This window comes from Neofelis nebulosa, chromosome 6 (assembly GCF_028018385.1).
Source record: "Neofelis nebulosa isolate mNeoNeb1 chromosome 6, mNeoNeb1.pri, whole genome shotgun sequence".
In the NCBI taxonomy this organism is placed as follows: Eukaryota; Metazoa; Chordata; class Mammalia; order Carnivora; family Felidae; genus Neofelis; species Neofelis nebulosa.
The window spans coordinates 116492397-116514946 of record NC_080787.1 but is presented as its reverse complement, the minus strand read 5'-3'; the positions used below and the strand labels follow the sequence as shown (position 1 = coordinate 116514946).

Below are 22550 nucleotides of genomic sequence, written 5' to 3'. Positions count from 1 at the left end.
CGATTTAGGTCATCATGACTTTTCATGCTTATTTTTGTCATATCGTATTTCCTGGAGCCCCAATTTTCAGATTTAGGTGCAGCCCCCTCCCCCAAGAACACAAAGAAGGAAACTGAAGATTATGAACCAGGTAGGACAAAAAGATTACTAAACTAAAAGTGCGTTGTTTTTTAACAGCTTTCTGCTAACCCAGACTCCTGGTTTTATTTAAGAAACCCACTGCCTTTGAAAATACACAGGGTCTTTTCAATAGCAAAAGATCAAATGATGTTAATCAGGCAGTGGGGCCTAATCCTTTAATGCAGCTGTCTCTTTACATTATAAACATTCCAGCTATATAAGTGGGAACGATTTTTATCTTAGCTTGTCTTTTCTTCTTCTTCTTCTTCCTCTTTCCCCCTCTCTCTCTGTCTTTCCCTGCTTCTCTGTAGCTGTCTCTAAATCTTAACTTGCTCACGGTACAGAATTTGCTTTCTTCTACCTGGTTTCTAACCCCCATCAAGGAACAATCTGTTGTGCCTCAGAACGAAAGAAGACAAGAAGATGGGGAACTAAGTGCATCCACTTGCCTTTTCTTCTCTGTGCTCCCCACACTTTTGGTTGGTCACTGTGGACGATGTTCTTCTGGAAAGACCACATCTACAGGGCATCACACAAAGCTCAGGCTTCTCCCTGCTGGTCACCTCTCTTCTTCCTCGGCTGTTGCTTTGGCCTGATGGATTCAGGTTCACTTCTCACAGATTTCTTCTGCCTTTAGAGCTGCTCTCAACAGCTTTTTTTGAGGCCATCTTTTCTTCAGAATAAAATAATCATAGTTTGAATTATGTGGCATGTTTAACTGGAAGAAATGATTATGGAGGGAAGAAAGAAATATGACAGTTTTCTTCAGATATTTGATCTGACATCCTGCTGGAGTAAGATTGGACTTCTGGAGGAATAGAAAAGCATTAGAGCAATGACTCTTAAACAGGGCTGTGGTGGTAAATAGAGTCACTTAGGGACACCTTCAGGTTATAGCCCCTTTCTCTACTGAGATGCTGATGTACCTACAGTAGAGTACCACTGTTGTCCACAGGAGTATGACCTATTTTCTAGAAGAATTAGGATGGAAAAAATGGAGAGATCCATCCAATTGGATTATAAATCCCACAAGATCAGCTAAACTATATATAATTTTCTCATCTTTTTATTCCTAAGGACTAACAGGGCCTGACATGTAGCAGATACTATGAAATGCTTCTTGAACTATTGTTTCGTTGATGGATTTAAAAAAAAAGAACTTCGGTTAAACAAATTTCATTTTAACATAAGTAGAATGATTTAATAAGAAGTACTGTCCAAGGTGGGTCATCATGAGAGACAGTGAGTTCTCCATCTTTGGAGGAATTCAAGCATAAAACGGGGACACTGGTACATAAGCTAGACAGTTGACCATACCTGGGAGGTTAACACAGGGGCAGCCAACTTGGCTAGGAGGCCAAGGAAAATTCCAACGCCTTCTATTTCATGAACACAAAGATATTCATTACTTGAAAGGTATAAAAAGATGCATCCTGTGATACCATCAGTTTAAACCAGGGGACCAAATACTTGTGCCTTGCTTTCTGGGAGTTGTGTGTTACATTTGAACCATAGTTTATTAAATCCTAAGTTTTTAATTTCTATTTACAATCCTTCAGGTTTTTCTTTCTAACTAAGAATAGCATTTGTACCTTTGAAAGTTTGCAAGAATTTGGTCTGGTACATACAAGCTCAATGCTGTGGCTTAGGGATCCTAAAAACCCAATTCCTTCTATCTGCAGAATCAAACCTAAGGCTACCTCGTTGGCACACTAATTTGCAACCCAAATTTTTAAATTAATTTACAGGTGGCCCACAAGAGAATACAAACATTTCTTGAAACATTGGAAGTTTTTTAAAGATTTCTCTCCCCTCCCCCACTCTCACCCTTCTCTTTTTACCCTTTTTCTTCTTTCAGTGCTGAACGAAGTTTATCATCCAAAGGAATGCGATGCCTTGATAATCACTTTTTGGATATTCATGCATGCCACATTCATATATACTGAACATCTGCAGCCCATTAAAAGGAAAGAATAAAGTGGTAAGGCTCCCGCCCAACCGTCAGGTTGTGGTGATGATCTTTTGGTGAAGTGCGCCATCTGTCATCAGAAACCAGTATGGCCTCTCTGTGGGCCAGAGTCAAAGCAACTGTCAACCAGAGGAGTGAATCTGTGTTCATTAGCATTTCCTCTTTGCACAGCATTTGACCACTTTTTCTACCAACAATGGCAAAGGACCTGAGACTATACATCCATCCTGCCTGTTGCAGTGGAAGCAGCCAGGTGGGTGCTTTGAAAATAAAACCTGAGCTTCCCACGTCAAAATGTTTTTTCACCACCTGTGAATTCATGTAAAAAAGAGTAATGGGTGCTCGCTTTGGCAGCACATATATTAACATTGGAACAACACAAAGAAGATGAGCATCACCTCTGCACAAGGAAGACATGCAAGTTCATGAAGCATTCCATATTTTTAGGAAGTACCTAGAATTTTTCAACTAAACAAATATATCCTCTGGGTTCTGCTGTGGCCCAGACAGTGTTAACTTTTTTTTTTTTTCCGTTGTGGGTTTTGATTTTTCTCCCCCAGAAATTGGTTTTATTTGATGTGCCCAAGTCTTAAGTTTTTCAATAAAGAAAAAAAAGTCTCCATAAAAATGAATAAATAATAAAAAATAATTTTAAAAGAATAATGGAAAGTTCACAATCTACTTCTCAGCCTGGACCATTCTTAAAAGTTCTGGATCTTCTGCTGAATAACACAAATCTCAAAATATGATTCAGATTAAGAACTATTCTTTAGAAGTATAGGGATCTTAGAGGTCTTCTGGGGTTCTCCTGTTACAGACGAGGAGCCTGGGGTCCAGAGAGGTGTAGTGACTACATCATACACTTCCTTTGTTGACTCCATACCCAACTGATGACTACCCTAGGGTCCTTTCCTTTGGACCACTCTTCCCTCACTTGAGTTCACAGAATTTTGCAGCTTAGAGGGTATTGGAAATATTGGGACTGTATAAAAACTTACTGTAATATCTCAGGCTGTAACTGAACAGCTTTCTTACCTTTAAACTCTACTATGTTCTGTTTGTATTAATAAAGTGCAGACCTCTCTATTTATAACACATAAAAAACACAGATGTTGATTGCAAATAGTTTTACAAATCACTGCATATGTCTCCAAAATCATTCATGTAAAATATTTGGAAAAGCATTTCCGATTCGTCTTCCTTTGCAGGGAGTTTTAAGTAATTTAAAATATATACCATTATGTATTATTTGATATTCATGCAGTTTTTCCTATATAGCTTGTTTGACTTTTAACAGAAACTCTTGGAGATAATGTATTCTCAGTGCCAATGGCAGAAATTTTACCTAATAATACATTATTTACTATAAAGGGATGCTGCTATTGGAAGAGAAAGGCAACGGGCTAAGGATGCGAATTTTGGGTTCAAGTGTCTGCCACTTAGTAGCTCTGTGACTTAACCTAAGTTAGTAAACTCTTTGTTGGAGGCACGTGTATCCATCAGCAGGGCCAGGAAGGACAGTGGAAGGGAAGGGAGAGGTAAGAAAATCTAAACTGTCTTTCTCACTGGATTTCTGCTAGCCTCAAATCCAATAACATCCTTGAAAGCTCTTTGAATCTTATAAATCAAAATCAAGTTAGTATTACAATGGCCAGAGCGTTTGCTCACTGCCATGTAGCATGCATGTTAAATGGAAGCACTGTATTTAAAGGTTAAAAGCTGGTTCTTTGATCTGCCAATTTGGATGAAATCTCGGCCTCATCACTTACTAGCTGTGCACTCTTTGGTGAGTTACACAACCTGCCTAAGCTCGACATTCTGAGGGAATACTAATTTAATGAACATTTTATGGAGTTGGGTTAAGATTAAGTTCAGTGATGCATGCAAGGTACCAGGTGGGATGCCCAGCCTCCAGCAAATAAACATTCATTTATTTTAGTATTATGATATTCCTGGCTCTTGCTGTTCTTATGGTTCTACAGGATAAAGAATCTGGAATAGTTGGGTTTCTTAACCCTCAAAACGTTTTCCTTAGGTCTCTTCATCTATGTATACAGCTCTAGCTGAGATATCACCTCCAAGGGCATAGAGCAAATCTGAGTGTCATGAAAAAAAGAAACCCACCATGAACAATAGAGATTCCTGAGTTTGAGAGCTAAACCCAAGAATATCTGCTCTTTTTTCTGCCTTTATCACTCCTGTCTTCAGAACTGTCCCCACAGAAAAATTCTACTCCAAGAGAAGAATCGACTTCAGGACGTCTTCTTGACTCTCTACAACTAGTAAGTGTTACCAACAATCTCACACTCCTTATAAATTTATGGTCTTATAAATGTCATATATATATACATATACATATTTTTTTCATTTGTATTACAAAAAATTTGCTCTATTTCCCTTATTTTTACTTTATATCCTCTTTTAGATTATGAACTTCACAAAGGCTAGACTCCTGTTTTTTCTCATTGCAACCAATATTCAACTTCTGTGAATGACCCAAGGATCATTAATACCTTGGCAATTACATAAACTTGGATTCATGCTGTGCCTCTTTACCTCCTTGTTGGGTATCCTTGAGAAAGTTGCTTCAGTTCTCTGAACCTTAGTTTCTTTGTTCATAAAGCGAAGGCAATCTTGCAGAGTTTCTGTGAGTCTTGGAAGAAATACCTAGAAATACATCATAAGTCTTCAATAAAAGGTCACTATCAGTGTCTCCAAGTCATCTGTCATGATTATCACTACCATGGTGGCCATCAACTCTATGCCTATCCCTAGGTTTTGACCCAGATTCCCAAGAACCAAAATAAAATACAGGAAAGTAGAAAGATAGAAAAAGTCACATAAGTGTAGAGAGAGGTGAAAGCTTTCTGTAAGTCCAAATTAACACAGAACAATAAATTATTTCATGATTCAGAAAGGCCCAGCAGGCTTCGGGCTGCTGATGAAAAGGAACCCTGATTACATGGTGCCACCTAGTGGGGATCTTCTAATACTACAGGCGGTGTCTGTAAACGGCGGGGAAATAATTGCCAAAGGAGCCAAACTCCAAGAAGTTTGTATTTCTTCTTGTCTTTACTGAGAGGGCGAGAACGCACTGCTTATTCTCACACCCTCCTCTCTCACCCATCCTGAACAGGGATGTGGACAGTATACACATATCTGTTCAACAGCACTTTACTATTTTGCTTGTTACTTCTTCATTAATAGATCCTCTCTGAGCTTATAGATCAACTCAGTAGCAACTAGTTGGCAGTGGACCAACATTAATCACAAAGTAACAAAGGATGATGGGTTAATTTTTCATTAACTGAGTTAAACTGAGGCCTTGATACCTGTTCAGAATTTTTTTCTCATCTCAAAAGAAGGAAGAAAATGCTCATTAATAGGGAAAGTTTAAAGAAAAATATTTGATCTGATAGTGCAGCCTGCAATTATTTACTGACAATTATTATCTTTTAAACACAATGATAAGTAAAAGAAAAAAAATAACTAATGGGGCGCCTAGGTGGCTCAGTGAGTTGGGCAGTCAGCTCTTGATTTTGGCTCAGGTCATGATCCCAGGGTTGTGGGATTGAGCCCTGCGTCAGGGTCCGCACTGAGTGTGGAGCCTGCTTAAGGCTCTCTCTTCCCTCTGCCCCTCTCCCCGGCTCACACTCTCTATCACATAAAAAAAAAAATGTATATTTAAATGCAATGTGGAGTCCTATATAGACATTCAGTCCTGAATCTCTGGCACAGAGAAAAGGAGCAGATTCAATTATCCCTTTATCATTCATTCACTTGTTTATAGTAGAATCTGTGAAGACAAGCTAACTCCGCTAACAGGGGAGTGTTCCAACAGCCCAAGCACAAAACAACATATACCTCGACTTTGAGGAAATGTTGTTTTATAGGTTAGAATTTTAGAATTGGAAGGCACTTTAAAAATTAGATGGTCCAGCTCCTTCTTTTATAGATGAAATTCTATTTATCTTACTCCTATTATATGATTTTGTGTTTTAACCTTGATTGCTGTGCTAGGTTTTGTCACAGAACTGTCTGGCTCTATTAACAACTGGAGCTATAAAACACCTTCTACAATGTGTCGTTTACTGGGAGAGAGTGGGCCTGGGAGAGAATTAGAAACAGCTGAAGGCACATACAGGCTCATAGCTGCTCCCATTTGAAGGCAGTTTACAAGCTCAAAAGAGAGAATAGGAAGCAGCAGAAGGAGCAGAACAGATGTGGCTGCTGCCGTGGCTGCGGTGGTAGGTGGACCGTGCGTGGGCTCGGAGACAGGAAGGATCTCCTGGAAGTCTGACAGCTTCCTCCCCAGCTCCTTGCCACCCCAGCCTCACCCGGGCACAGGAGAAGAGGGGCACATGTGTCTCCCAATCCAGGATACTCTTGCTTCACACAAAATCTGGAGTCTTTAGATCAATGGCATCTCCTCTGGTAGAAGTTGGCAACCGTCTCCCAGAGACTGGTTTTGTTCCTCAAATTAACATTTTAAGCTCCTGATTTGTGCCACTCTACGAACGCCTTTGGGCAAGATGATTCTATCCCCAAATGGGTCTCCCTTCTACGTTCCCCTCCCACTTGCCATTTTCTTGTCACCGTATCTAGGGGAATGTCAGGCTAGGCTTTAGGTTCTGTGGATAAAAGATGGTTTGGACAGGGTCTACCTACAAGAATCTTTCTGTCTAGTGTCAGCCGTCATGATAAAACGAAGAAATATTCCATGAGCTCAGATATGGACTTCTTAAGTTAAAGAATTCTTAAAGTCGGAGCCTGTTCCTTATGATAAAGATGGGGTGACAGAGCAGCTAAAGGTACCTGTACAACTATGACTATATTTTAGTCTCTGAAGATGGACACCTACAGAGAAGATGTGAGGGCTTACCAGAAAACTGATGCAAAGGAATTATTTACTCAGATAATTTAAAATAAAACAAAACAGTAATGTTGTCTTTGTACACGTAGGAATCCTTCACCCTGTAATCCAGATACGTGCAAAGGTGACTATCTCACCTTTTGATGGCGGACAACCTTTTGATGGTTGGCCTGGAGCCAAACCGTCCTTGCTCTGCTTAAGGTTAGCTGGAAGAAGGCACCTCGTTCCTGGCAATGTGTTTGCCATCACCCTCAGCCACCACAGGCTTGGAGAGCTCAGCTGCTGCCCATCTCGGCAGGAAGTCTTCCCGAGCTCTTTAGTTACAGTCTGGTTTTACAGGGGAGGCACACGCTCTGACTTCTCTCCTGCACTGCAGTCCTACGCTGCAGGCAAGAGAAGTGGCAAAAGAGAACAGAGCCCCATCTCCTTCTCGCGAATAAGCATTCCTCTCATACTGTTCCTTCGCTCCCACACTTACTATCCCACATTGACGGTCTGTGAGAGGAGTTGTTCTGCTTTACCTAGTTACAGAAATGATCAAAACCTTCTTCTAATTTCCCTGATCTCTGCACGGCGCCCGTCAGGAGCTTTTCTGTGCCTCTGAAGAAAGAGGGGTTACATGTGAAACTTGTTTGTTTTCTTTATTTCCTTACCTATTTTATTTTTTTTCAAAGTTTATTTATATTTGGGGGGGGGCAGAGAGAGAGAGGGAGACAGAGAATCCCAAGCAGGTTCCATGCTGTCAGCGCAGAGCCCAATGCAGGGCTAGAATTCACAAACCACGAGCCAGATCATGACCTAAGCCGAAATCAAGAGTTGGATGCTTAATTGAGCCACCCAGGCACCTCTATTTCCTTATTCATTTTAATATAAACATAACATCAGTTTTCTGCCTCTTATAATTCATCAACAATATAAGGAATTTAATTGTAAGCATTTTCTCCTTGGCCCCACAGACTGTGGCACTGGTGACATTTTGTGCCAGGTAATTCTTTGTTGTGGGAGGTTGTCGTATGCCCGTAGGAATTTTAGCAGCAGCCCTGGCCTCCGCCCACTAGGTGCCACCCCCACTTTATGACAACCCAAAATGTCTCCAAACATTGCAAGTGTTCCCTTGGGGTAAAATCACCTTGAGGTTGAGGACCACTGATGTAGGTCAACTATTAACTTCTTTTTTAATCTATGAAGATACAGCAGGCAGAAGCAATATTTCTTCCTCGAATATCTTAAGGGGGAAAAAAAGAACTTGGATCTTGGTCAGACTTGGTCTCTACTCTGTTCAGTCAGTTGCTAAAGCATACTTACGATTGTTTTCAAGGCAGATTGTCTCAATTGATCTACTGCTCTCTATTCTCTCCCCCAATTCTTTACCTAAGTAGTTACAAAATCTATTTCATGCATAGAGTCTCATTTAATACTTACAATAATAAGAAACAGGTACGGACAGGCAGCTGGCTGGGGAGCAGCAGGATGTCATGTAAAGAAAGAGGTGGAGGAAGATGGCACACCATTCCCTGGCTACAAAACTGAGGCCAGTTCGTCAGCTTCTGTGCAACACAATTTTCTCATGTGAAACGGGGGATTATTAATAGCTAGGAGGGAGGCTGGGAGGGTTAAAGCGCGGTGAGCTGTGTGACAACACACATCATAGCAGAGGCTCCATCAGTTGTAGCTTTTTTTTTTTACTGTAACACCAAGACCACAGCATTGTGTGCGACACCACAGCTGCACAGCTAGCAACTTTCTCTTTCTGGTCACAGATCTCTGGAAGGATCTGTTCACCAGAAAAGTCCTCAGAAGCAGCTCAACTTGTAGACCATGTCAGGATATTCACAGATTCACCTGAAATGTATAGTGAGCCCAAGGGAAGAAGCCGTCTAGAGAGAGCCTACGAATTTCATCTTTTCTTCCAACTGACTCAAGTAAATGGTGCCAAATAGTTTTCCTTGCCCATTGCTTAATACGGAAGATCCTTCTGGAGAGACAAGTTGATTCAGATTTCCTCCAACACTACTGATTGACCAACAGGTCCTTGAAATAAGTCACTGGTTTGGTAGTGATTTGGTAGGGACCAAGGTTTGGGATTGCCAATTTCCCTTCTTTGGGGGAAGAAAAAAGGGTCAAGGCTGGTCGTCCAATATGAGTAGTCACTCTATTAGCTTCCTATTGCTGCTTTACCACATTACCACAAACTTAGAACACACTTCATCCAGCAAAAATTTATTATCTAACAGTCCTGGGAGTCAGAAGTCCAAAACAGGTCTCACTGGGCCAACAGAAAGATGTTGGCCAGGCTGCATTCCTTTCTGGAGGTTTGAGAGGAAAATCTAATTTTCTTGCCTTTTCTACCTTTTAGAGATTGCCATTTTCCCTGGCTCATGACCCCCTTCCATCTTCAAAGCCAGCAATGGCCAGTTGAATCTTTTTCACATGGCATCACTATGATACTTACTCTTGTGTCCCCTTCTTCAACCTTCAAGGCCCGTCTAGATAATTCAATATTATCTCCCTATTTTAAATCCAGCTGATTAGCAAACTAAATTTCATGTGCTGCCATTCCCCTTGGCCATGAACTATAACATATGCACAGGCTCTGGAGATTAGCAGACAGACGTCCTTGGGAGGCCATTACTCTATGTACCATAGTCGCTTCTTGTTGGTATTTTTCATGACAAGGAAGCAATAAAGCCCTGTTACAAGCCCTGACCAATCTTTACAGTTTAGAAAAGTAATAAGGTGACAGTACTTTTTGAATTGTCATAACAATTTATTTTTGGATAATAAAATCCCCTCAGATCCATTATCATCTTTAAAATAGGGCCTCTCAAAAATAATATATGCCCAATTTCTTGTCAACTTAATGTCTTCTGACTCCTGATAATTTAGGCAACTGGAGAAAGTCTTTATAGCTTGCTACACAAAGTAAAGAGAGCTCACATGTATTTTGCAAAGCAAGTTGCAAATACATGTAGAGGTACCCATGAAGACTAAATGAACCCTGTGTGAGTAAGGAAATCAAAAGGAAATCAAGGCACTGTTGGCAAAAGAAGTGGGCAGGGCCGCTCAAAAAGAGAACTTACAGGTTGCACTGCACATCCACCATCTGGCTTGTAGTCCCATTGCTTCACAGCACCCATCTCTAGAATGTTCCTCATTATGTACTTCTGCAAATCAAACATCCTCCTCTTTTTTATTCTACTGGACCTTTTGTTTGTTTAGTTTTGTTTTCCTCCATGGGACCTGACCACTTTATCTCTGATCCTTCCTTCATCTGGCACCACCTAGCCCATCACCCTAACCGGTTTTAACATATGCACCCCCCCCGCCCCCCGTCCTTGGCATTCATTCAGTCCTTAGTCATATTTACACCTGTTATCCCACTCTCCAAAACATTATTTTATGCCTTCACTCTCCATAATCATCCAAACCTCCTCTTCCACTCACAAATGTTCTGGTTTCCTTTCCTTCCAGAAGCATAGTAAGACTGTACCCATAGCCCCACTTTGAATTAGATATGGCAGTGTTGCTTATTTTGGCCAATGACACGTAGAAGGGTGATATAACACTTCCAGACAGAGGCTCTAAGTGGCAGTATGCCACTCTTCTCTTTTCAGTGTCAGCCATAGAGGAGCACAGAGAGCCCTCTAGCCCCATGGATGAGTCAGAGCAATAGACATTTAGCAAGAGAGAAACACGCCTTTGATGTGTTGAACTGCTGCAATACAGAGAGAGGTTGTTTGTTACTACAACATAACCTAGTCTAGATCTTGCTTTTTATTTCAGTGAGAAAACAGAAGCAATCAGAAGAGAACTCTACAATCTCTGATGCCCACATCTGCCATAAATTAGTTACCGTACACTTTCCTTCTTCTTGTATTATGGATGAATTCTCCATATTCCTAAAGTTAATCTTTCAACTTATACACTAGATTGCATCCTCTTTTACCTACTCAAGGCCATCATTACAGCATTTCTCTCCTTTGTCTCTTATATCATGATTTTTTTCCCTTGCTAGTTACTAGATTACCTCTATCAGTAAACATACTGTAATATCTCTAGTCTTAAAAAAAAAAAAATCCTCCAGTAGCCCCACTCTATTTGAAATGAGTTGAAATACTCACTCCTGTTTTCTCTGGAACGATCTCCAGTTAGGGTTCTGTTTGCCTCTCTACAGTGAAACTGCTCTTACTACCATCACGAATGACACTGAATCTATTAAGTCCGGTAATCAAATCTCAATCCTTATCCGACATAACATTGACTTGGCTGACCACGGTTTTTTGGGGGGAGGCAAATTAATCCTCAGAGACTGAGTTTGTCTGTCCCAGGAATTTATTTTTCACAGGTTCGCTGTAGGAATTTTATAAACCAATGGCATACAGGATAATGTCTGTTAATAACCCAGTAAAGAATAGCATACTCCAAACCAATGACAGATTAATCACACTATTGTTCCAGGCAAGGGAAGATGAAAGAAAGACCATATTTAGTTGAAGTGTTCCTTTATACCAGTTGATAGGAGAGCCGGCTTAGCAAATCAACCGCTGGCAGCGCAAAACTAAAAATCCCCTGTTGCTAGTGGCATGTTACTGCTGATCAGCAAAGTCTCCTTGGTCTGCCATTGCTTGGGTTTTGCACTGAGGATAAGAATTGTCTTTACAGCAGCAGGCGTTAATTGCCCCAAGGTCTTCCATGAACTGTGGTCAGCGGAGACAGTCACCTCGCACAGAGCAAACACTCTCTGATAGTCCTTACAAACTCTTCGTATTTAGAGTCTTAATGTCCCCCTTGCCATAGCTGTTTCTTCCTTCATACGTTTTTACTGCTAAGCCCCCAGCACCTGAGCTCCTAAGTGCTTATAAACAACAACAGACGTGATGTCCTTAGCCCGTCGCAGCTTACTTCATTCTTAATCAAAACTTTACTCTTAAAAACAATCTCATTTTTGTCATAAATGCAGAGATTTGGAAATCACAACAAACCAATACACAACAACCACATTCCTTCCTTCTTGAAATATTTTCTTCATTCAGCTCTAGAACACATCTCTTAGTTCTCTTTCTACCTCACTGATTGCTTCTTCTCCGTCTCCCAAACTCTAAATGTTGGGTACCCCAGGTACCAAACCTCTGATTCCTACCCTTCCCCACAACATACTCTTCTTGCAGTTTTCTCCAGCTCCCTAAATATCAACTCCATCCTTCCAGTAGGTCAGGCCAAATTTTGTGGAGTCATCCTTCTCTTTCTCTCATACTCCACGTCCAGTCTGTCACAAATCTTATTAGTTACTCCTACCTTCACCTTGTATACAAAATTAACAACCCTCTCATCATCTGCATTACCACTCTGGACCAAACCAAAATTATCTCCTCAAAGAATTATTTCAATAGTCTCCTAAATGATCTCCCTACTTCCTCCCTACCCCATATAGTCTATTCTCCACATTAGCCTCTCCCTGAGTCCTTCTGTATGCATGTCCATTAAATGTCTTTAAAAACTAGTATCATTGGTTGTTGATGAAATTAAGACAGTTGGGACAGACAGACAACTTTTTGGAGTAGGGGATTCTTCAGTCGTTAGGGAGGCTGTAATTGCATCATGGGATTGCTTTCACTCCCTAGCCTTTTATGGCTAGTCCCAAATTCTCCCAGTGTTTTTTTTGTGTCTCCTAGTTTACTTCTGCCTTCCAGACTACTTTCCTTGTGCCTCTGTTAAAATGTTCATAGACTGCCCACCTTTTAGTAGAGCTCTTATTTCTTCCCCCAATCCGACACTGAGTTGCTAATTTGGGTAAGATTTTCCTGCAATATTGCCTAGCCCTCCTGCTCCAAAGGCACACTACCCTCTGCCTCTCCCCTACCCAACTGCAATCCATTTAAAAATTTGACAGAGTTCAGTTGAGTGGAGATTAGCAAACAAGTAGTGAGTGACTAGTATGCACCAAACACTATGCCTGTCACGGATGGTTCAGTGCCTGAGGCACAGCCATCAAGGCCAGGAAGATGGAACTTCTTTTCCATAAGGGTCTGGGAAAACCTGGGTGACGAGGAAGAGGAGGGCGAGGGAGGTGAAGGAGTCTGGAGAGAAAGAGGAGGATGGGGAGGGAGGAGGAGGGGGGGAAGAGGGGGAGGAAGGAAGAGGCGGAGGAGGGGGAGGAGCTTCAGGAGGCGGCCTCACGGCCTGCTCGGACCTGCCAGACCGGTGGCCGCATGGCTTCGGCCTCCGCTGCAGCGCTATCGGGCCGGGGGGCCCACAACCTGCTGCCGTTCCTGCGGCTGGTAGGGCAGCTCAAGGTGAACGGGCTCCGGGCCGGGCAGGGCCGTTTGGGGCCGGGCGGGCGGCGCGCGGGGAGAGGCCGGGGTGGACGCGGGGGCCCTGGAGCTCCTGCTCGCCGCGGGCCGGGGCCTTCACCCTCCCTCCACCCTCCCGCCTCGCAGGGTCGGGCCCAGAAACTCCCCTGGGAGCGGGGGCGCGTCCGGACGGCGAGCGGAGGAGGCGCGGCCGGGCTGCCAGGCCCAGCCCCGGCCCGGCGGAGTCTGAACCGCGAAAGTCCCGTGTGGGGAGGCAGGCCTGGTGCTCGGCCCCTCGAGGCCTGGTGCTAGCAGCCCCTCGAGCGGTTCCCGGCGAACCTCCGGCGCGCGGATGTTCGGGACCCTCCCTGCTGGCCCGAGGCCGCCCAGAGTACAGGCGGAGCTCACGACCGCTCAGCTGCGCGGTTAAGCGTGGCCCTCCGAGCAGCAGGTGGGAAGAGCGGAACTGCCCCTCAGTCCGGCAGATTTGAAGCGCGGTGCCTTCAATCTCTTAGCTCCTTCTAGAGATAAAAATACTTTTTTTTTAACAGAATATTTTCTGTAGTACATACAGGAGTTGTATCCTGTGCGTCCTCCCCACTCCATAATATCTGCAGAATTTCTACAAATTAAAGGCAGATTATGTTTCCTGCCACCATTGCTACTGTTTATATAAAGTCCTTTTAACACGTGGACTTTTGGGGAGAAAATGGAGTCTCACAAGATCACATCCTGATCTGAACAAAAGGAAGAATTATGACAGGTGGTAGCAGGAACGATTAGAAATGCCTTACTCCTTTCTGCTCCAGAATTTGGAAGTCTGTCACTTGTTCAAGTTGAAAGCTTTCACCACAAGAGTTTCTAGCGTGTGGAATGGTATTGTCTGAAGGCAGAAAGTCCCAACTCTTGTAGTTAGGAAAAACACAGTAATTTACAGCTTTATTTTTCTGTCCAAGGGACTAGTATAAGTTCCTTAATTTACACATTAGTAACACAGAGTAATTTGACTATTGGTATTTTGCATGGTATGCTTGTGAATTATTTCTCCCTCTCTCTCTGTCTCATTCTCTGACCTTCCTGATTTATTTGAGGTTAGTTAAGAATTTTTTACTACTTTCTGAAACCATGACTCTGCTTCTATGCCCTATTCCCTGGACTTGTCTCGAAGAGCACAACAGATAGTTTAAATATTTATTTTTATAAACCTCTTTCTTTTCTTCATTTTAATTAGAGAGTCCCAAGGACTGGCTGGGTATACAGAAATGTTCAGAGTCCAGAGAGCGTATCAGATCACATGTACAGAATGGCAATTATGGCTCTGGTGACCAAGGATGAGCATCTTAACAAAGACCGGTAAGCTGATGTGAACATTGATGCTTGTTAAGATCTCTGGTCTGTGCATATGCACCACTTCCCTTGACTGAGGCCTGTGTCTAATTCTTGCAGGTTAGTTTATCTGTCAAGAGATAAACCATACAGATTCAGGATGTAGGAAGGGGAATTATGGGTGTTGATTGCTTCAATTGTAAACTGCATTCTGGGTTTTCTCTGGCGAGTGATAGAGCCTGCCTTGGTCTCAAGAAAACAAGTGTGATATTAGGATTTCCAGGGCTGGAGAGTGTGTGTGGCATGTCTAAAATTCTATTATTGTATTAGTACACCATGTGCTTTAATTTAGCCCCTTTCATAAATACTAGCACCTGTTTGTGAGGTGACTTTTTAGAGAGGTAATGTGCAGGATGTAGCTAAGAAAGGGATATCTTGTCCTTCAATCAGTCAGCAAGTGTTTTAAAATGCTTTTTGAACACAGGACAAAGTTTCGTAGCTAAGACAGTAAAATAAGTCTCCCATGAATTACACGGGTCCCAACTGGCTTCTATAAAAGGAACAAAATAAGTTATGTTAAAAAATTAGCAAGGTTGGGGCTCCTGGCTGGCTCAGTTGGCAGAGCATGTGACTCTTGATCTTGGGGTCTTGAGTTTGAGCCCCACGTCGGGTGTAGGGATTACTTTAAAAATAAATAAATACAAAGTTTAAGAAAAAACTAGCAAGTTATTCTAACAGACGAGAGATCATGTGTTCTTGGGGAAGTGGAAGAAGTGGAATGTGAGGTGAGCTCTGAAGAGTTGATGAGGTAGAGGAGTAGATGGCACAGTGTGCAGAGAGAACAGCTTAGCAACCGAGGCCCTGATGGTAGGAACGTAAAGGTGTATTTTGGAAACAATAAGTAAATCAATGTGTAGCAAAGGTCCATTAGAGAGCGTTCATTAGCCCTGTTATTCTGTAGATGGTGTGGAAGTGGGATTTTTTGGCAAAAAGTACAAAATGAACACGGTGTCAAATAGAGATAAACCTAAGTGTAGTCTGAGATTTAACTGGATGACAGAGAGAGACTGTGGATGGGACACCCCTGAGGAGGTTGTTAGGCCTTGTGCCACCTTGGAGATAGTGGGTACGTGAAACAGATGGCCCTCTGGGGCGTTTAGATTATGACCTGCCTTCATTATTTTGACAGTGATTATCTTCATCACTAATCATTATCAGGAACATAAATTATCAAATTTAGTTTTTAGACCAACCTTATGATGTATTATTATCCTTTTGTGCAGATGATAAAATGAAGGCTGACAGAATTGAGCATTTAAAGAAATTAAGTAATTTGGCAAAGGTCACACAGCTAATAAATGATTGCTGGATTTGAACCTAGATCTGTCCAACTCCACCATTTCTTTATAGAGCAACTCATTTTGACATCTAACTAGTATAGTAGGGGATGATTGTTTCTGAATTTTGTATCAGTAAGTAAATACTGTAACCAGATCATCTCCTCTTGGCATTGTATTCTGAAGTTATCAACCTTTTAAAGTGAAATTTGAAAAACCAGCCATTTAAAAAAAAAAATCCATGTTAACCGTTTCCTCTGCAATCATGTATTATTATGTTGAATATTAGCTAGCAGTTTTGAATCAGAACTGTTGTGGGCTGGTAGAATATAATTACCTTAGAAAATACTGCATGAAAATGCCCTGTGATGGTGGAGAAAAAAAATATGCAACTTCAAAATAGTATAGAGAAGGAACTTGTAGTGAATCTAATTTTGTGTAATTATTCACCATTTTTTGCCTGGTCAGATGTATTCGTCTAGCCCTGGTTCACGATATGGCAGAATGCATCGTTGGGGACATAGCACCAGCAGATAACATCCCCAAAGAAGAAAAACATAGGCGAGAAGAGGTCAGTGTTGACTGTTGACTCCACAAGAGACTACCAGAGAAACCTGTTGCTGAAGCAAAGCTAAGTTTATTAGACCTGTTGCAGTAAGGGAGAGTACCTGGGCAGAGTTTTACTAGTGTCTCAGGAAAGGGAAGTCAGGAGAGAATATTTATCGAGTTTTAGGGCCGGGGCTGGAGGATGCTTAGATGGATCTTAACGAGATGGGCAGCTAGTTAGATTGCACAAGGTTTAGGGCAAAACAGCCTTGGATTGGTAGGACTGGTGTGGCAAAGTCTTAAATTCTTGAGGAGTAGGCTGTTAGTGTTTACTCTGTTTTGGGTGGTTCACAGTCTTCTCTTCCAGAAGCAAGGATTCCGTGGAATAAGCAGTGCATTGGTATTTGGTTGTTCTCAACCTTGTTTAACACAAGATCAGAAATGTATGCCTATTCCCAGCCTTGTTTAACACAGGGACAGGAAACTGTTGGTTTCTGTTCTCATTAGTATGTGGACATAGATGGTATGGCTTTCATTAGAACAATGGAAGTAGCTAGATCTTGAAGGAATTCTCCATGCTGGTTAAGCTCTTTGGAGAAAAGTTCTATAAATCACAAATATAATCAATATTATAGTAATTTGTGAATTTTCTATTAGTATTTTAATTTATTGGTCAGAAGTGAAGAAAAATACTTGGCAATAGTAAGAAATGAACAGCAATAAAATATTAAATCTGTGTTAATTTGGACTCTAAATCCAAAGTCCAGGACCAAAGAAGGACACATATTTGAGGCAGAGGTTGGAAAATCCAGGATTTTTTTTTTTTTTTTTTTTTTTTTTTATTTTTATTGAACAGCTGTTTCTCCATTCAGGGATTATTGCAAGCTACTTTTATTACAGGAGTTTGGTCATAAATTCCGAAGTGGATGGATCCTCATCAACATGGTTTAACAGAGTAGGTGGGCCTGAATATCTGTTCTCAGAGCTGAGGGAGACTGGAGTTCAGTAGCCAACAGTATTTTTATCCCTCCTGAAACAAGAAGATCCACAAGGAATCCTAGTTTAGGAGTTCTAACATTATGGGAACAAGGAAAATCACATAAGCAATGTTTTCTTCCTGCCAAAATACAGATCCAGAATACAGGCTCAGCATCATGACAGCTTGTGAAAAAGGGAGGAAACTGAGGAGATGTCTCTCTGTAGGAGTCTAGACTGTTGGGAATAAAGAATTCCTAGATTGATTGGCAGAATTTATAGAAAAAGAAACCAATTAGTTCAAGAGACAGAGTCGCAGAGAGGAATGAACCCTGAACCAGATCATGTTGAGTAATGACATAAAGGAGAGGGGATAGGGAAAAATCTCCCTAATTATGCAGCTCATTTCAGGATGATAAATTTGGACTTTGTGGAGGAGAAATGGTATATTGAAGTACCAGAGGGTCATCAGAGACTATAAAGTGACACAGAACAAGGAGAAAAGACAGACTGTCCCCATGAAGGTACGTAATGAATTTGAGGCTTCCTCCACAGAGGAGCAAACCAGAGCCTTTTGGAAGAAAAAAAGAACCCATCAGAGGCTCTCTAGCCACTGAAGATGAGAGAAAACGTGCTACTGTTTTGACACGAGTGAGGCCTGGCTGGTGACACCTTGTGGAGGGGCCTGGTGGAGATGTGAACCGTCAGTGCCGCTGCCTTTCTGGACGTCCTGTCCTGGCAATGATGAGAATTTTTCTGGTTTCCTTGTACTTCTTGGCTGCTGCCACTCCAGTGTTCTCCAGGGGACTCAGTGCCATAATCAGAAGGGACAGGGGAAGCATCTTGAAGAACCACAAGTTCTTGGACAAGAAACCAAAGGCTTGGAAGAGTGCTGATATTCCATTACCTCTTCCTGCTGCTGGTTAGGATTTGGGAACAGAGAGAAAGATCTGGAAGGTGAACAATTCTTTATGCAGATGGTGTTTATGAACAAGATTTAGATGTCTGAACCATGCATTAAGATAATTAAATGAGGGTTTCTTGGCTCAAGGTGGAATGCACATAATGAGAAGCAGGCAGTGTTATTCGCCCAGAGGCTAGCCAACTGCATCAGGAAGGCTTAAACTGAAGTAGGAGGGAGAGAACATATTTGATAAACTTGGAAGGCTGATTGCTTTGAGGGAGAGTAGGTATTAAGATGAAAAGGAAAATGAGGGCATGGAAGAGAAAATTTAGGGCCAAAAGCAATATGTGTTGTCTGATCCCCTTCCTAAACAAGATAAAACAGACTTTATTTCATAACCCCAGTTGGTGAATGATGCCTAGTAAGGATCATCAGGAACTGGTGGGATGGAAATTGAGGCTGGAATACAGCAATAGCAGGTTATATTCTTTTGCAAAGAGAAAACATTAAGTTAGAAGGCAGAATCATGGTATGTATGTATCTTCCAGGGTTAAAGTTGCTAAAAGTTGCTTGCGAATGAGGACGTTCAAAGGGGAAGAACTTTATGATGGAAATGAACATGGCAAAATAGTGAAACTGAAAAATAGTGGACGTTTTATAGAGTGCTCATTATGTGCCAGATACTTGAAGCTTTACATATATTACCTACTTAATCGTCACAACGATTAAGGTGGATGCCGTTATTAACCCCCATTTTACAGATGAGAAACCTGAAGGACAAAGAGGTTAATAACCTTTAACCTCAGGGTTCCACAGTCAGTGATGGGCGAGTTAAGAGTCAAACACTGTTCAAACCCCAGTGAACTTTTGTACTGTTCAGCCTTACCAGCGATGTGTGAAGATGTGTAATGCTTTCTAGGTACGGTTACAAAACTGACCTAAGACATTTGCTAGAAGCTTATTCGGCTCAGGACTTTAGGCAAATTCTTTTGACATGCTTTACTCACAGGAAGAAGCGTGTCAAGTTAGGACAAATATCACTCTAGGGGCGCCTGGGTGGCTCAGTCAGTTAAGTGTCTGACTGGCTCAGGTCATGATCTCACAGCTTGTGAGTTCGAGCCCTGCATCGGGCTCTGTGCTGACAGCTTAGAGCCTGGAGTCTGCTTCAGATTTTGTGACTCCGTCTCTCTCTGCCCCTTCTCTGCTCACGCTCTCTCTCTCTCAAAAATAAATAAACATTTAAAAAAAAAAAAAAAGAGGAAAATTATCACTCTAAATCTGTGTGTGAACAAGGTAAAACTCAGTATAGAAGTGGGAGTGGCAGAGCTCACCACCGGGAGGGTAAGTCTGGCCTTTGGAGCCATGTACCCTATGAGTTTAGCAAAGTTGGTTTTGGAGGGTTCATTTAAAAAGTTAGGCGCGATTCTTTGGCATATGTTGCCGAACAAGGAATATTGACCACCTAAAAGGTCTCAAAATGCAGATTTTGATTGTGTAATAACATGATATCAATGAGTTTTAGATCCAGAAAATCTTTGTTCAATTTCAAGAAGAGAGCAACAACATATTTGTTACCTGTTTTGTTTTTTAAAGGACAGGGCGGTTTTAATCAACTGGAAGTTTATTGGATGTGATCTCCAAAAAGCTGATTCAGTCTCAGGCTACCTTTATAGAAATACAGCGTCCAGCATGATGGAGGCAATGGCCCCATTCTCTCCCACCTTGGTCAGACCACACCTCATTCACTATGTTCGGTGCTGGGTACGTCACCATAAAGGGAATATATTAATCCAAGAGTTTAGATATTTATATACCTGTAAATACATATTACTCAGTTCATTCTTTTCAAACAAAGGCAGTGGACAAACGTGTGTTTTTGGAATAGTGTAGAGAAAGGCGATCTATTTGTAAAGACGCCTTTAATTTTTGAAAATGCAAAGAGTTTTGAAGCATTTTCTGCAGTTTATGAAAAAGAAACAAGTGAGAATGCAGATACACAATACCCTAAATTTGATACCACTGAGGGTGGTATGATGCTACGGGCCGTTCAAGATGGTGATGTTACTTACGAGAGCACACTTGACACTGACACATGCCGTTCGCCCTGCCAGTGGTTGTGTTCTGTAACATTTTCCTCCCATTTTTATTTTCAATGCTTTTTCCCAGCTCACTATTCGATTTTATATGGGGCCTTTGCCACTTGGCCAAGGACCCTCACCTCCGGTTAGAAGAACTGAAGCGAATTAAGAGGTGTAGGATGAGGAGGGTGAAGGGATCTGAAGCCATTTGAGAGTAAGTTGCAGACCTCATGCCCCGCAAGATGTGATTTTTTTTTTTTTTTTTTATTTTTTAGAGAGAGCGTGAGTGGGGGAGAGGGGCAAAGGGAGAGAGCAAGAGAGATCATCTTAAAGTGGGTGTCATGCTCAGCCTGGAGCCCAACAGAGGGCTTGATCCCACGATCCTGGGATCATGACCTGAGCCCAGATCAAGAGTCGGCTGCCCAACTGACTGAGCCACCCAGGTGTCCCAAGACATGATGTCTTAGAAAGACACTGGAGCAACACAGAAATGAAGGAGGAAGGAACGAGGGTGGCTCCGGGGACTTCAGAGAATAGTGCCTTCTCTCTCCTACCCTCTGCTGGACAGACCGTGCAGATGTCCCTCAAGTGGCTGGTTTGGGTTACATGGCCTTCCCTTGGACCGGTCACTGTGGCCGCAGCGATTCTGGCCCAGCTGGGTCACTGCCCACGTATTCGATGCTGTGTTTGCAAGGGGTGAGGTGAGGCCTGGTGGAGGACCTGCAGGGATAGCTTCCAACTTGGTACAAGAGGTATTTTCTGTTAGTGCTGCCTAAAGCCCATTTGGGCAGCCTCTGGAGGAGCTAGAGTCCCAGCCCCGGACATGTTTATGAAGGGAGGGCAAGAAGTGATTGGTGATGCTGTCGAATGGCTCAGATACTACACGGGTGGTATGGCTGATTGTGCTTTAATATCCCTTTCTTTCATCCTGTGCGTATGACCCCACAAAATACTATCCTGTAGTTTCCTTTATGTTAATGACAATAACTGCCCATGTGTGTAGTGCTTTATGTTATGCAATAAAAATATCAACAGTGGGAAATGAATATAATAATACACAGGAAATTTCTTTGAGCTTTGTCATTCAGCGTTACTTTCCTGTTCTTGTTCTCAGGTTAGTTTTGAACTCCAGGATGCTTATGATTAAAATCACAAGACGTGATTCATCCACAAGATGTAAAACCTTGGCCTCACTTCTGATATCTCTGTAATCATCTCACACCTTCCTTATTGTCTTTTTTTTTTTTTTTTTGAATAAGTACGCATATTTCTTTAAAGTATACAACTGCCCTCCTTGTAATCTATAAATATTGTCCAACATTTGGCTGTCCTTTGGGGAGTTGTTTGTAAGAGTTTGAGCCCACTATTTGGCTTTTGTAGTTGAATTGTTAATTAGATAAATGTGATCATGAGTAAAATAACAGTTTGATATTTCAGGAAGCTATGAAGCAGCTAACACAGCTCCTCCCAGAAGATCTCAGGAAGGAACTTTATGGACTTTGGGAAGTAAGTATATGTGATGAGTTGCTTTTTATTTACTGTGATTGAGTTTATATGGATCTTCAATGTTGTAGTTGCCTCAGATTATCTTAACAAGCTGTCTCTAACTTATTATTTTCTCGTTTGTGTCTGTTTCTCACCTCCTGGTTGCTGCAGGGGTTTCTCATGGCTAATAGAAATTTTTCTTCCCTCCCATCTCCCCATTTCCCTTGACACCATGATGCCTGGTGCAGATCTTGACTCAGCCCCTGGATTTCTTCTTGCGCTGCTCTCACCCCCACCCTGCCAGCCTGCACTCACCCAGCCTTCTGGTCCTTGAAAAGAATGTGGGCCCTCACCACCTCCTGCCTCTGACCTTGGGCTTCTTCCCCTCCCTGAGCCTGTTGCCCACCTGTGAAACCTTGAAGGGCTGTTAAGGGCTGAGTGAGGTCAAAGTGAAGTGGTGCCATGATGCCCGGCACAGAACGGGGGCCCTGTAGGTGCTCACTGCCTTCCTGGTGCTTGATGGCAAGGTGGGAGGCAGAATGGCTGGTGGCATAGGGCAGGAAGAGTGGAAAGAGCAAAGAAAGCCCATGTGCTCCTGTTGCTCCCCCCTCCTAGTGCTGGTTTTCATTTGTGAAGAGAAAACAACA

The 22550-nt window shown here is 42.2% G+C and overlaps 1 protein-coding gene, 1 long non-coding RNA gene and 1 other non-coding gene across 5 annotated transcripts in view; 2 read left to right on the top strand and 1 right to left on the bottom strand.

Annotated features, from left to right (window-relative positions):
- Nucleotides 1–569: 569 nt before the first annotated feature.
- Nucleotides 570–13244, bottom strand: LOC131514799 (uncharacterized). The gene is made up of 4 exons (XR_009263284.1): nt 13153–13244; nt 8092–8187; nt 4646–4756; nt 570–838 (listed from the first exon to the last, which is right to left on the bottom strand). It is a non-coding gene; the product is annotated as an uncharacterized LOC131514799 (long non-coding RNA).
- LOC131515547 (U6 spliceosomal RNA) lies at nt 2428–2534 on the top strand. The gene has a single exon (XR_009263617.1). It is a non-coding gene; the product is annotated as a U6 spliceosomal RNA (small nuclear RNA).
- HDDC2 (HD domain containing 2) overlaps nt 13119–22550 on the top strand; it is a 25761-nt gene continuing 16329 nt past the window's right edge. For 2 of the 3 annotated variants that reach the window (XM_058735160.1, XM_058735162.1), the window contains exons 1-4: nt 13137–13255; nt 14484–14605; nt 16384–16486; nt 21856–21924. In XM_058735160.1, coding sequence (XP_058591143.1) covers nt 13172–13255; nt 14484–14605; nt 16384–16486; nt 21856–21924 — 378 coding nt within the window. In that variant the 5' untranslated portion in view covers nt 13137–13171. Of the gene's footprint in view, nt 13256–14483; nt 14606–16383; nt 16487–21855; nt 21925–22550 lie in introns of all 3 variants that reach the window. The other variant, XM_058735161.1, reaches the window with a different exon arrangement.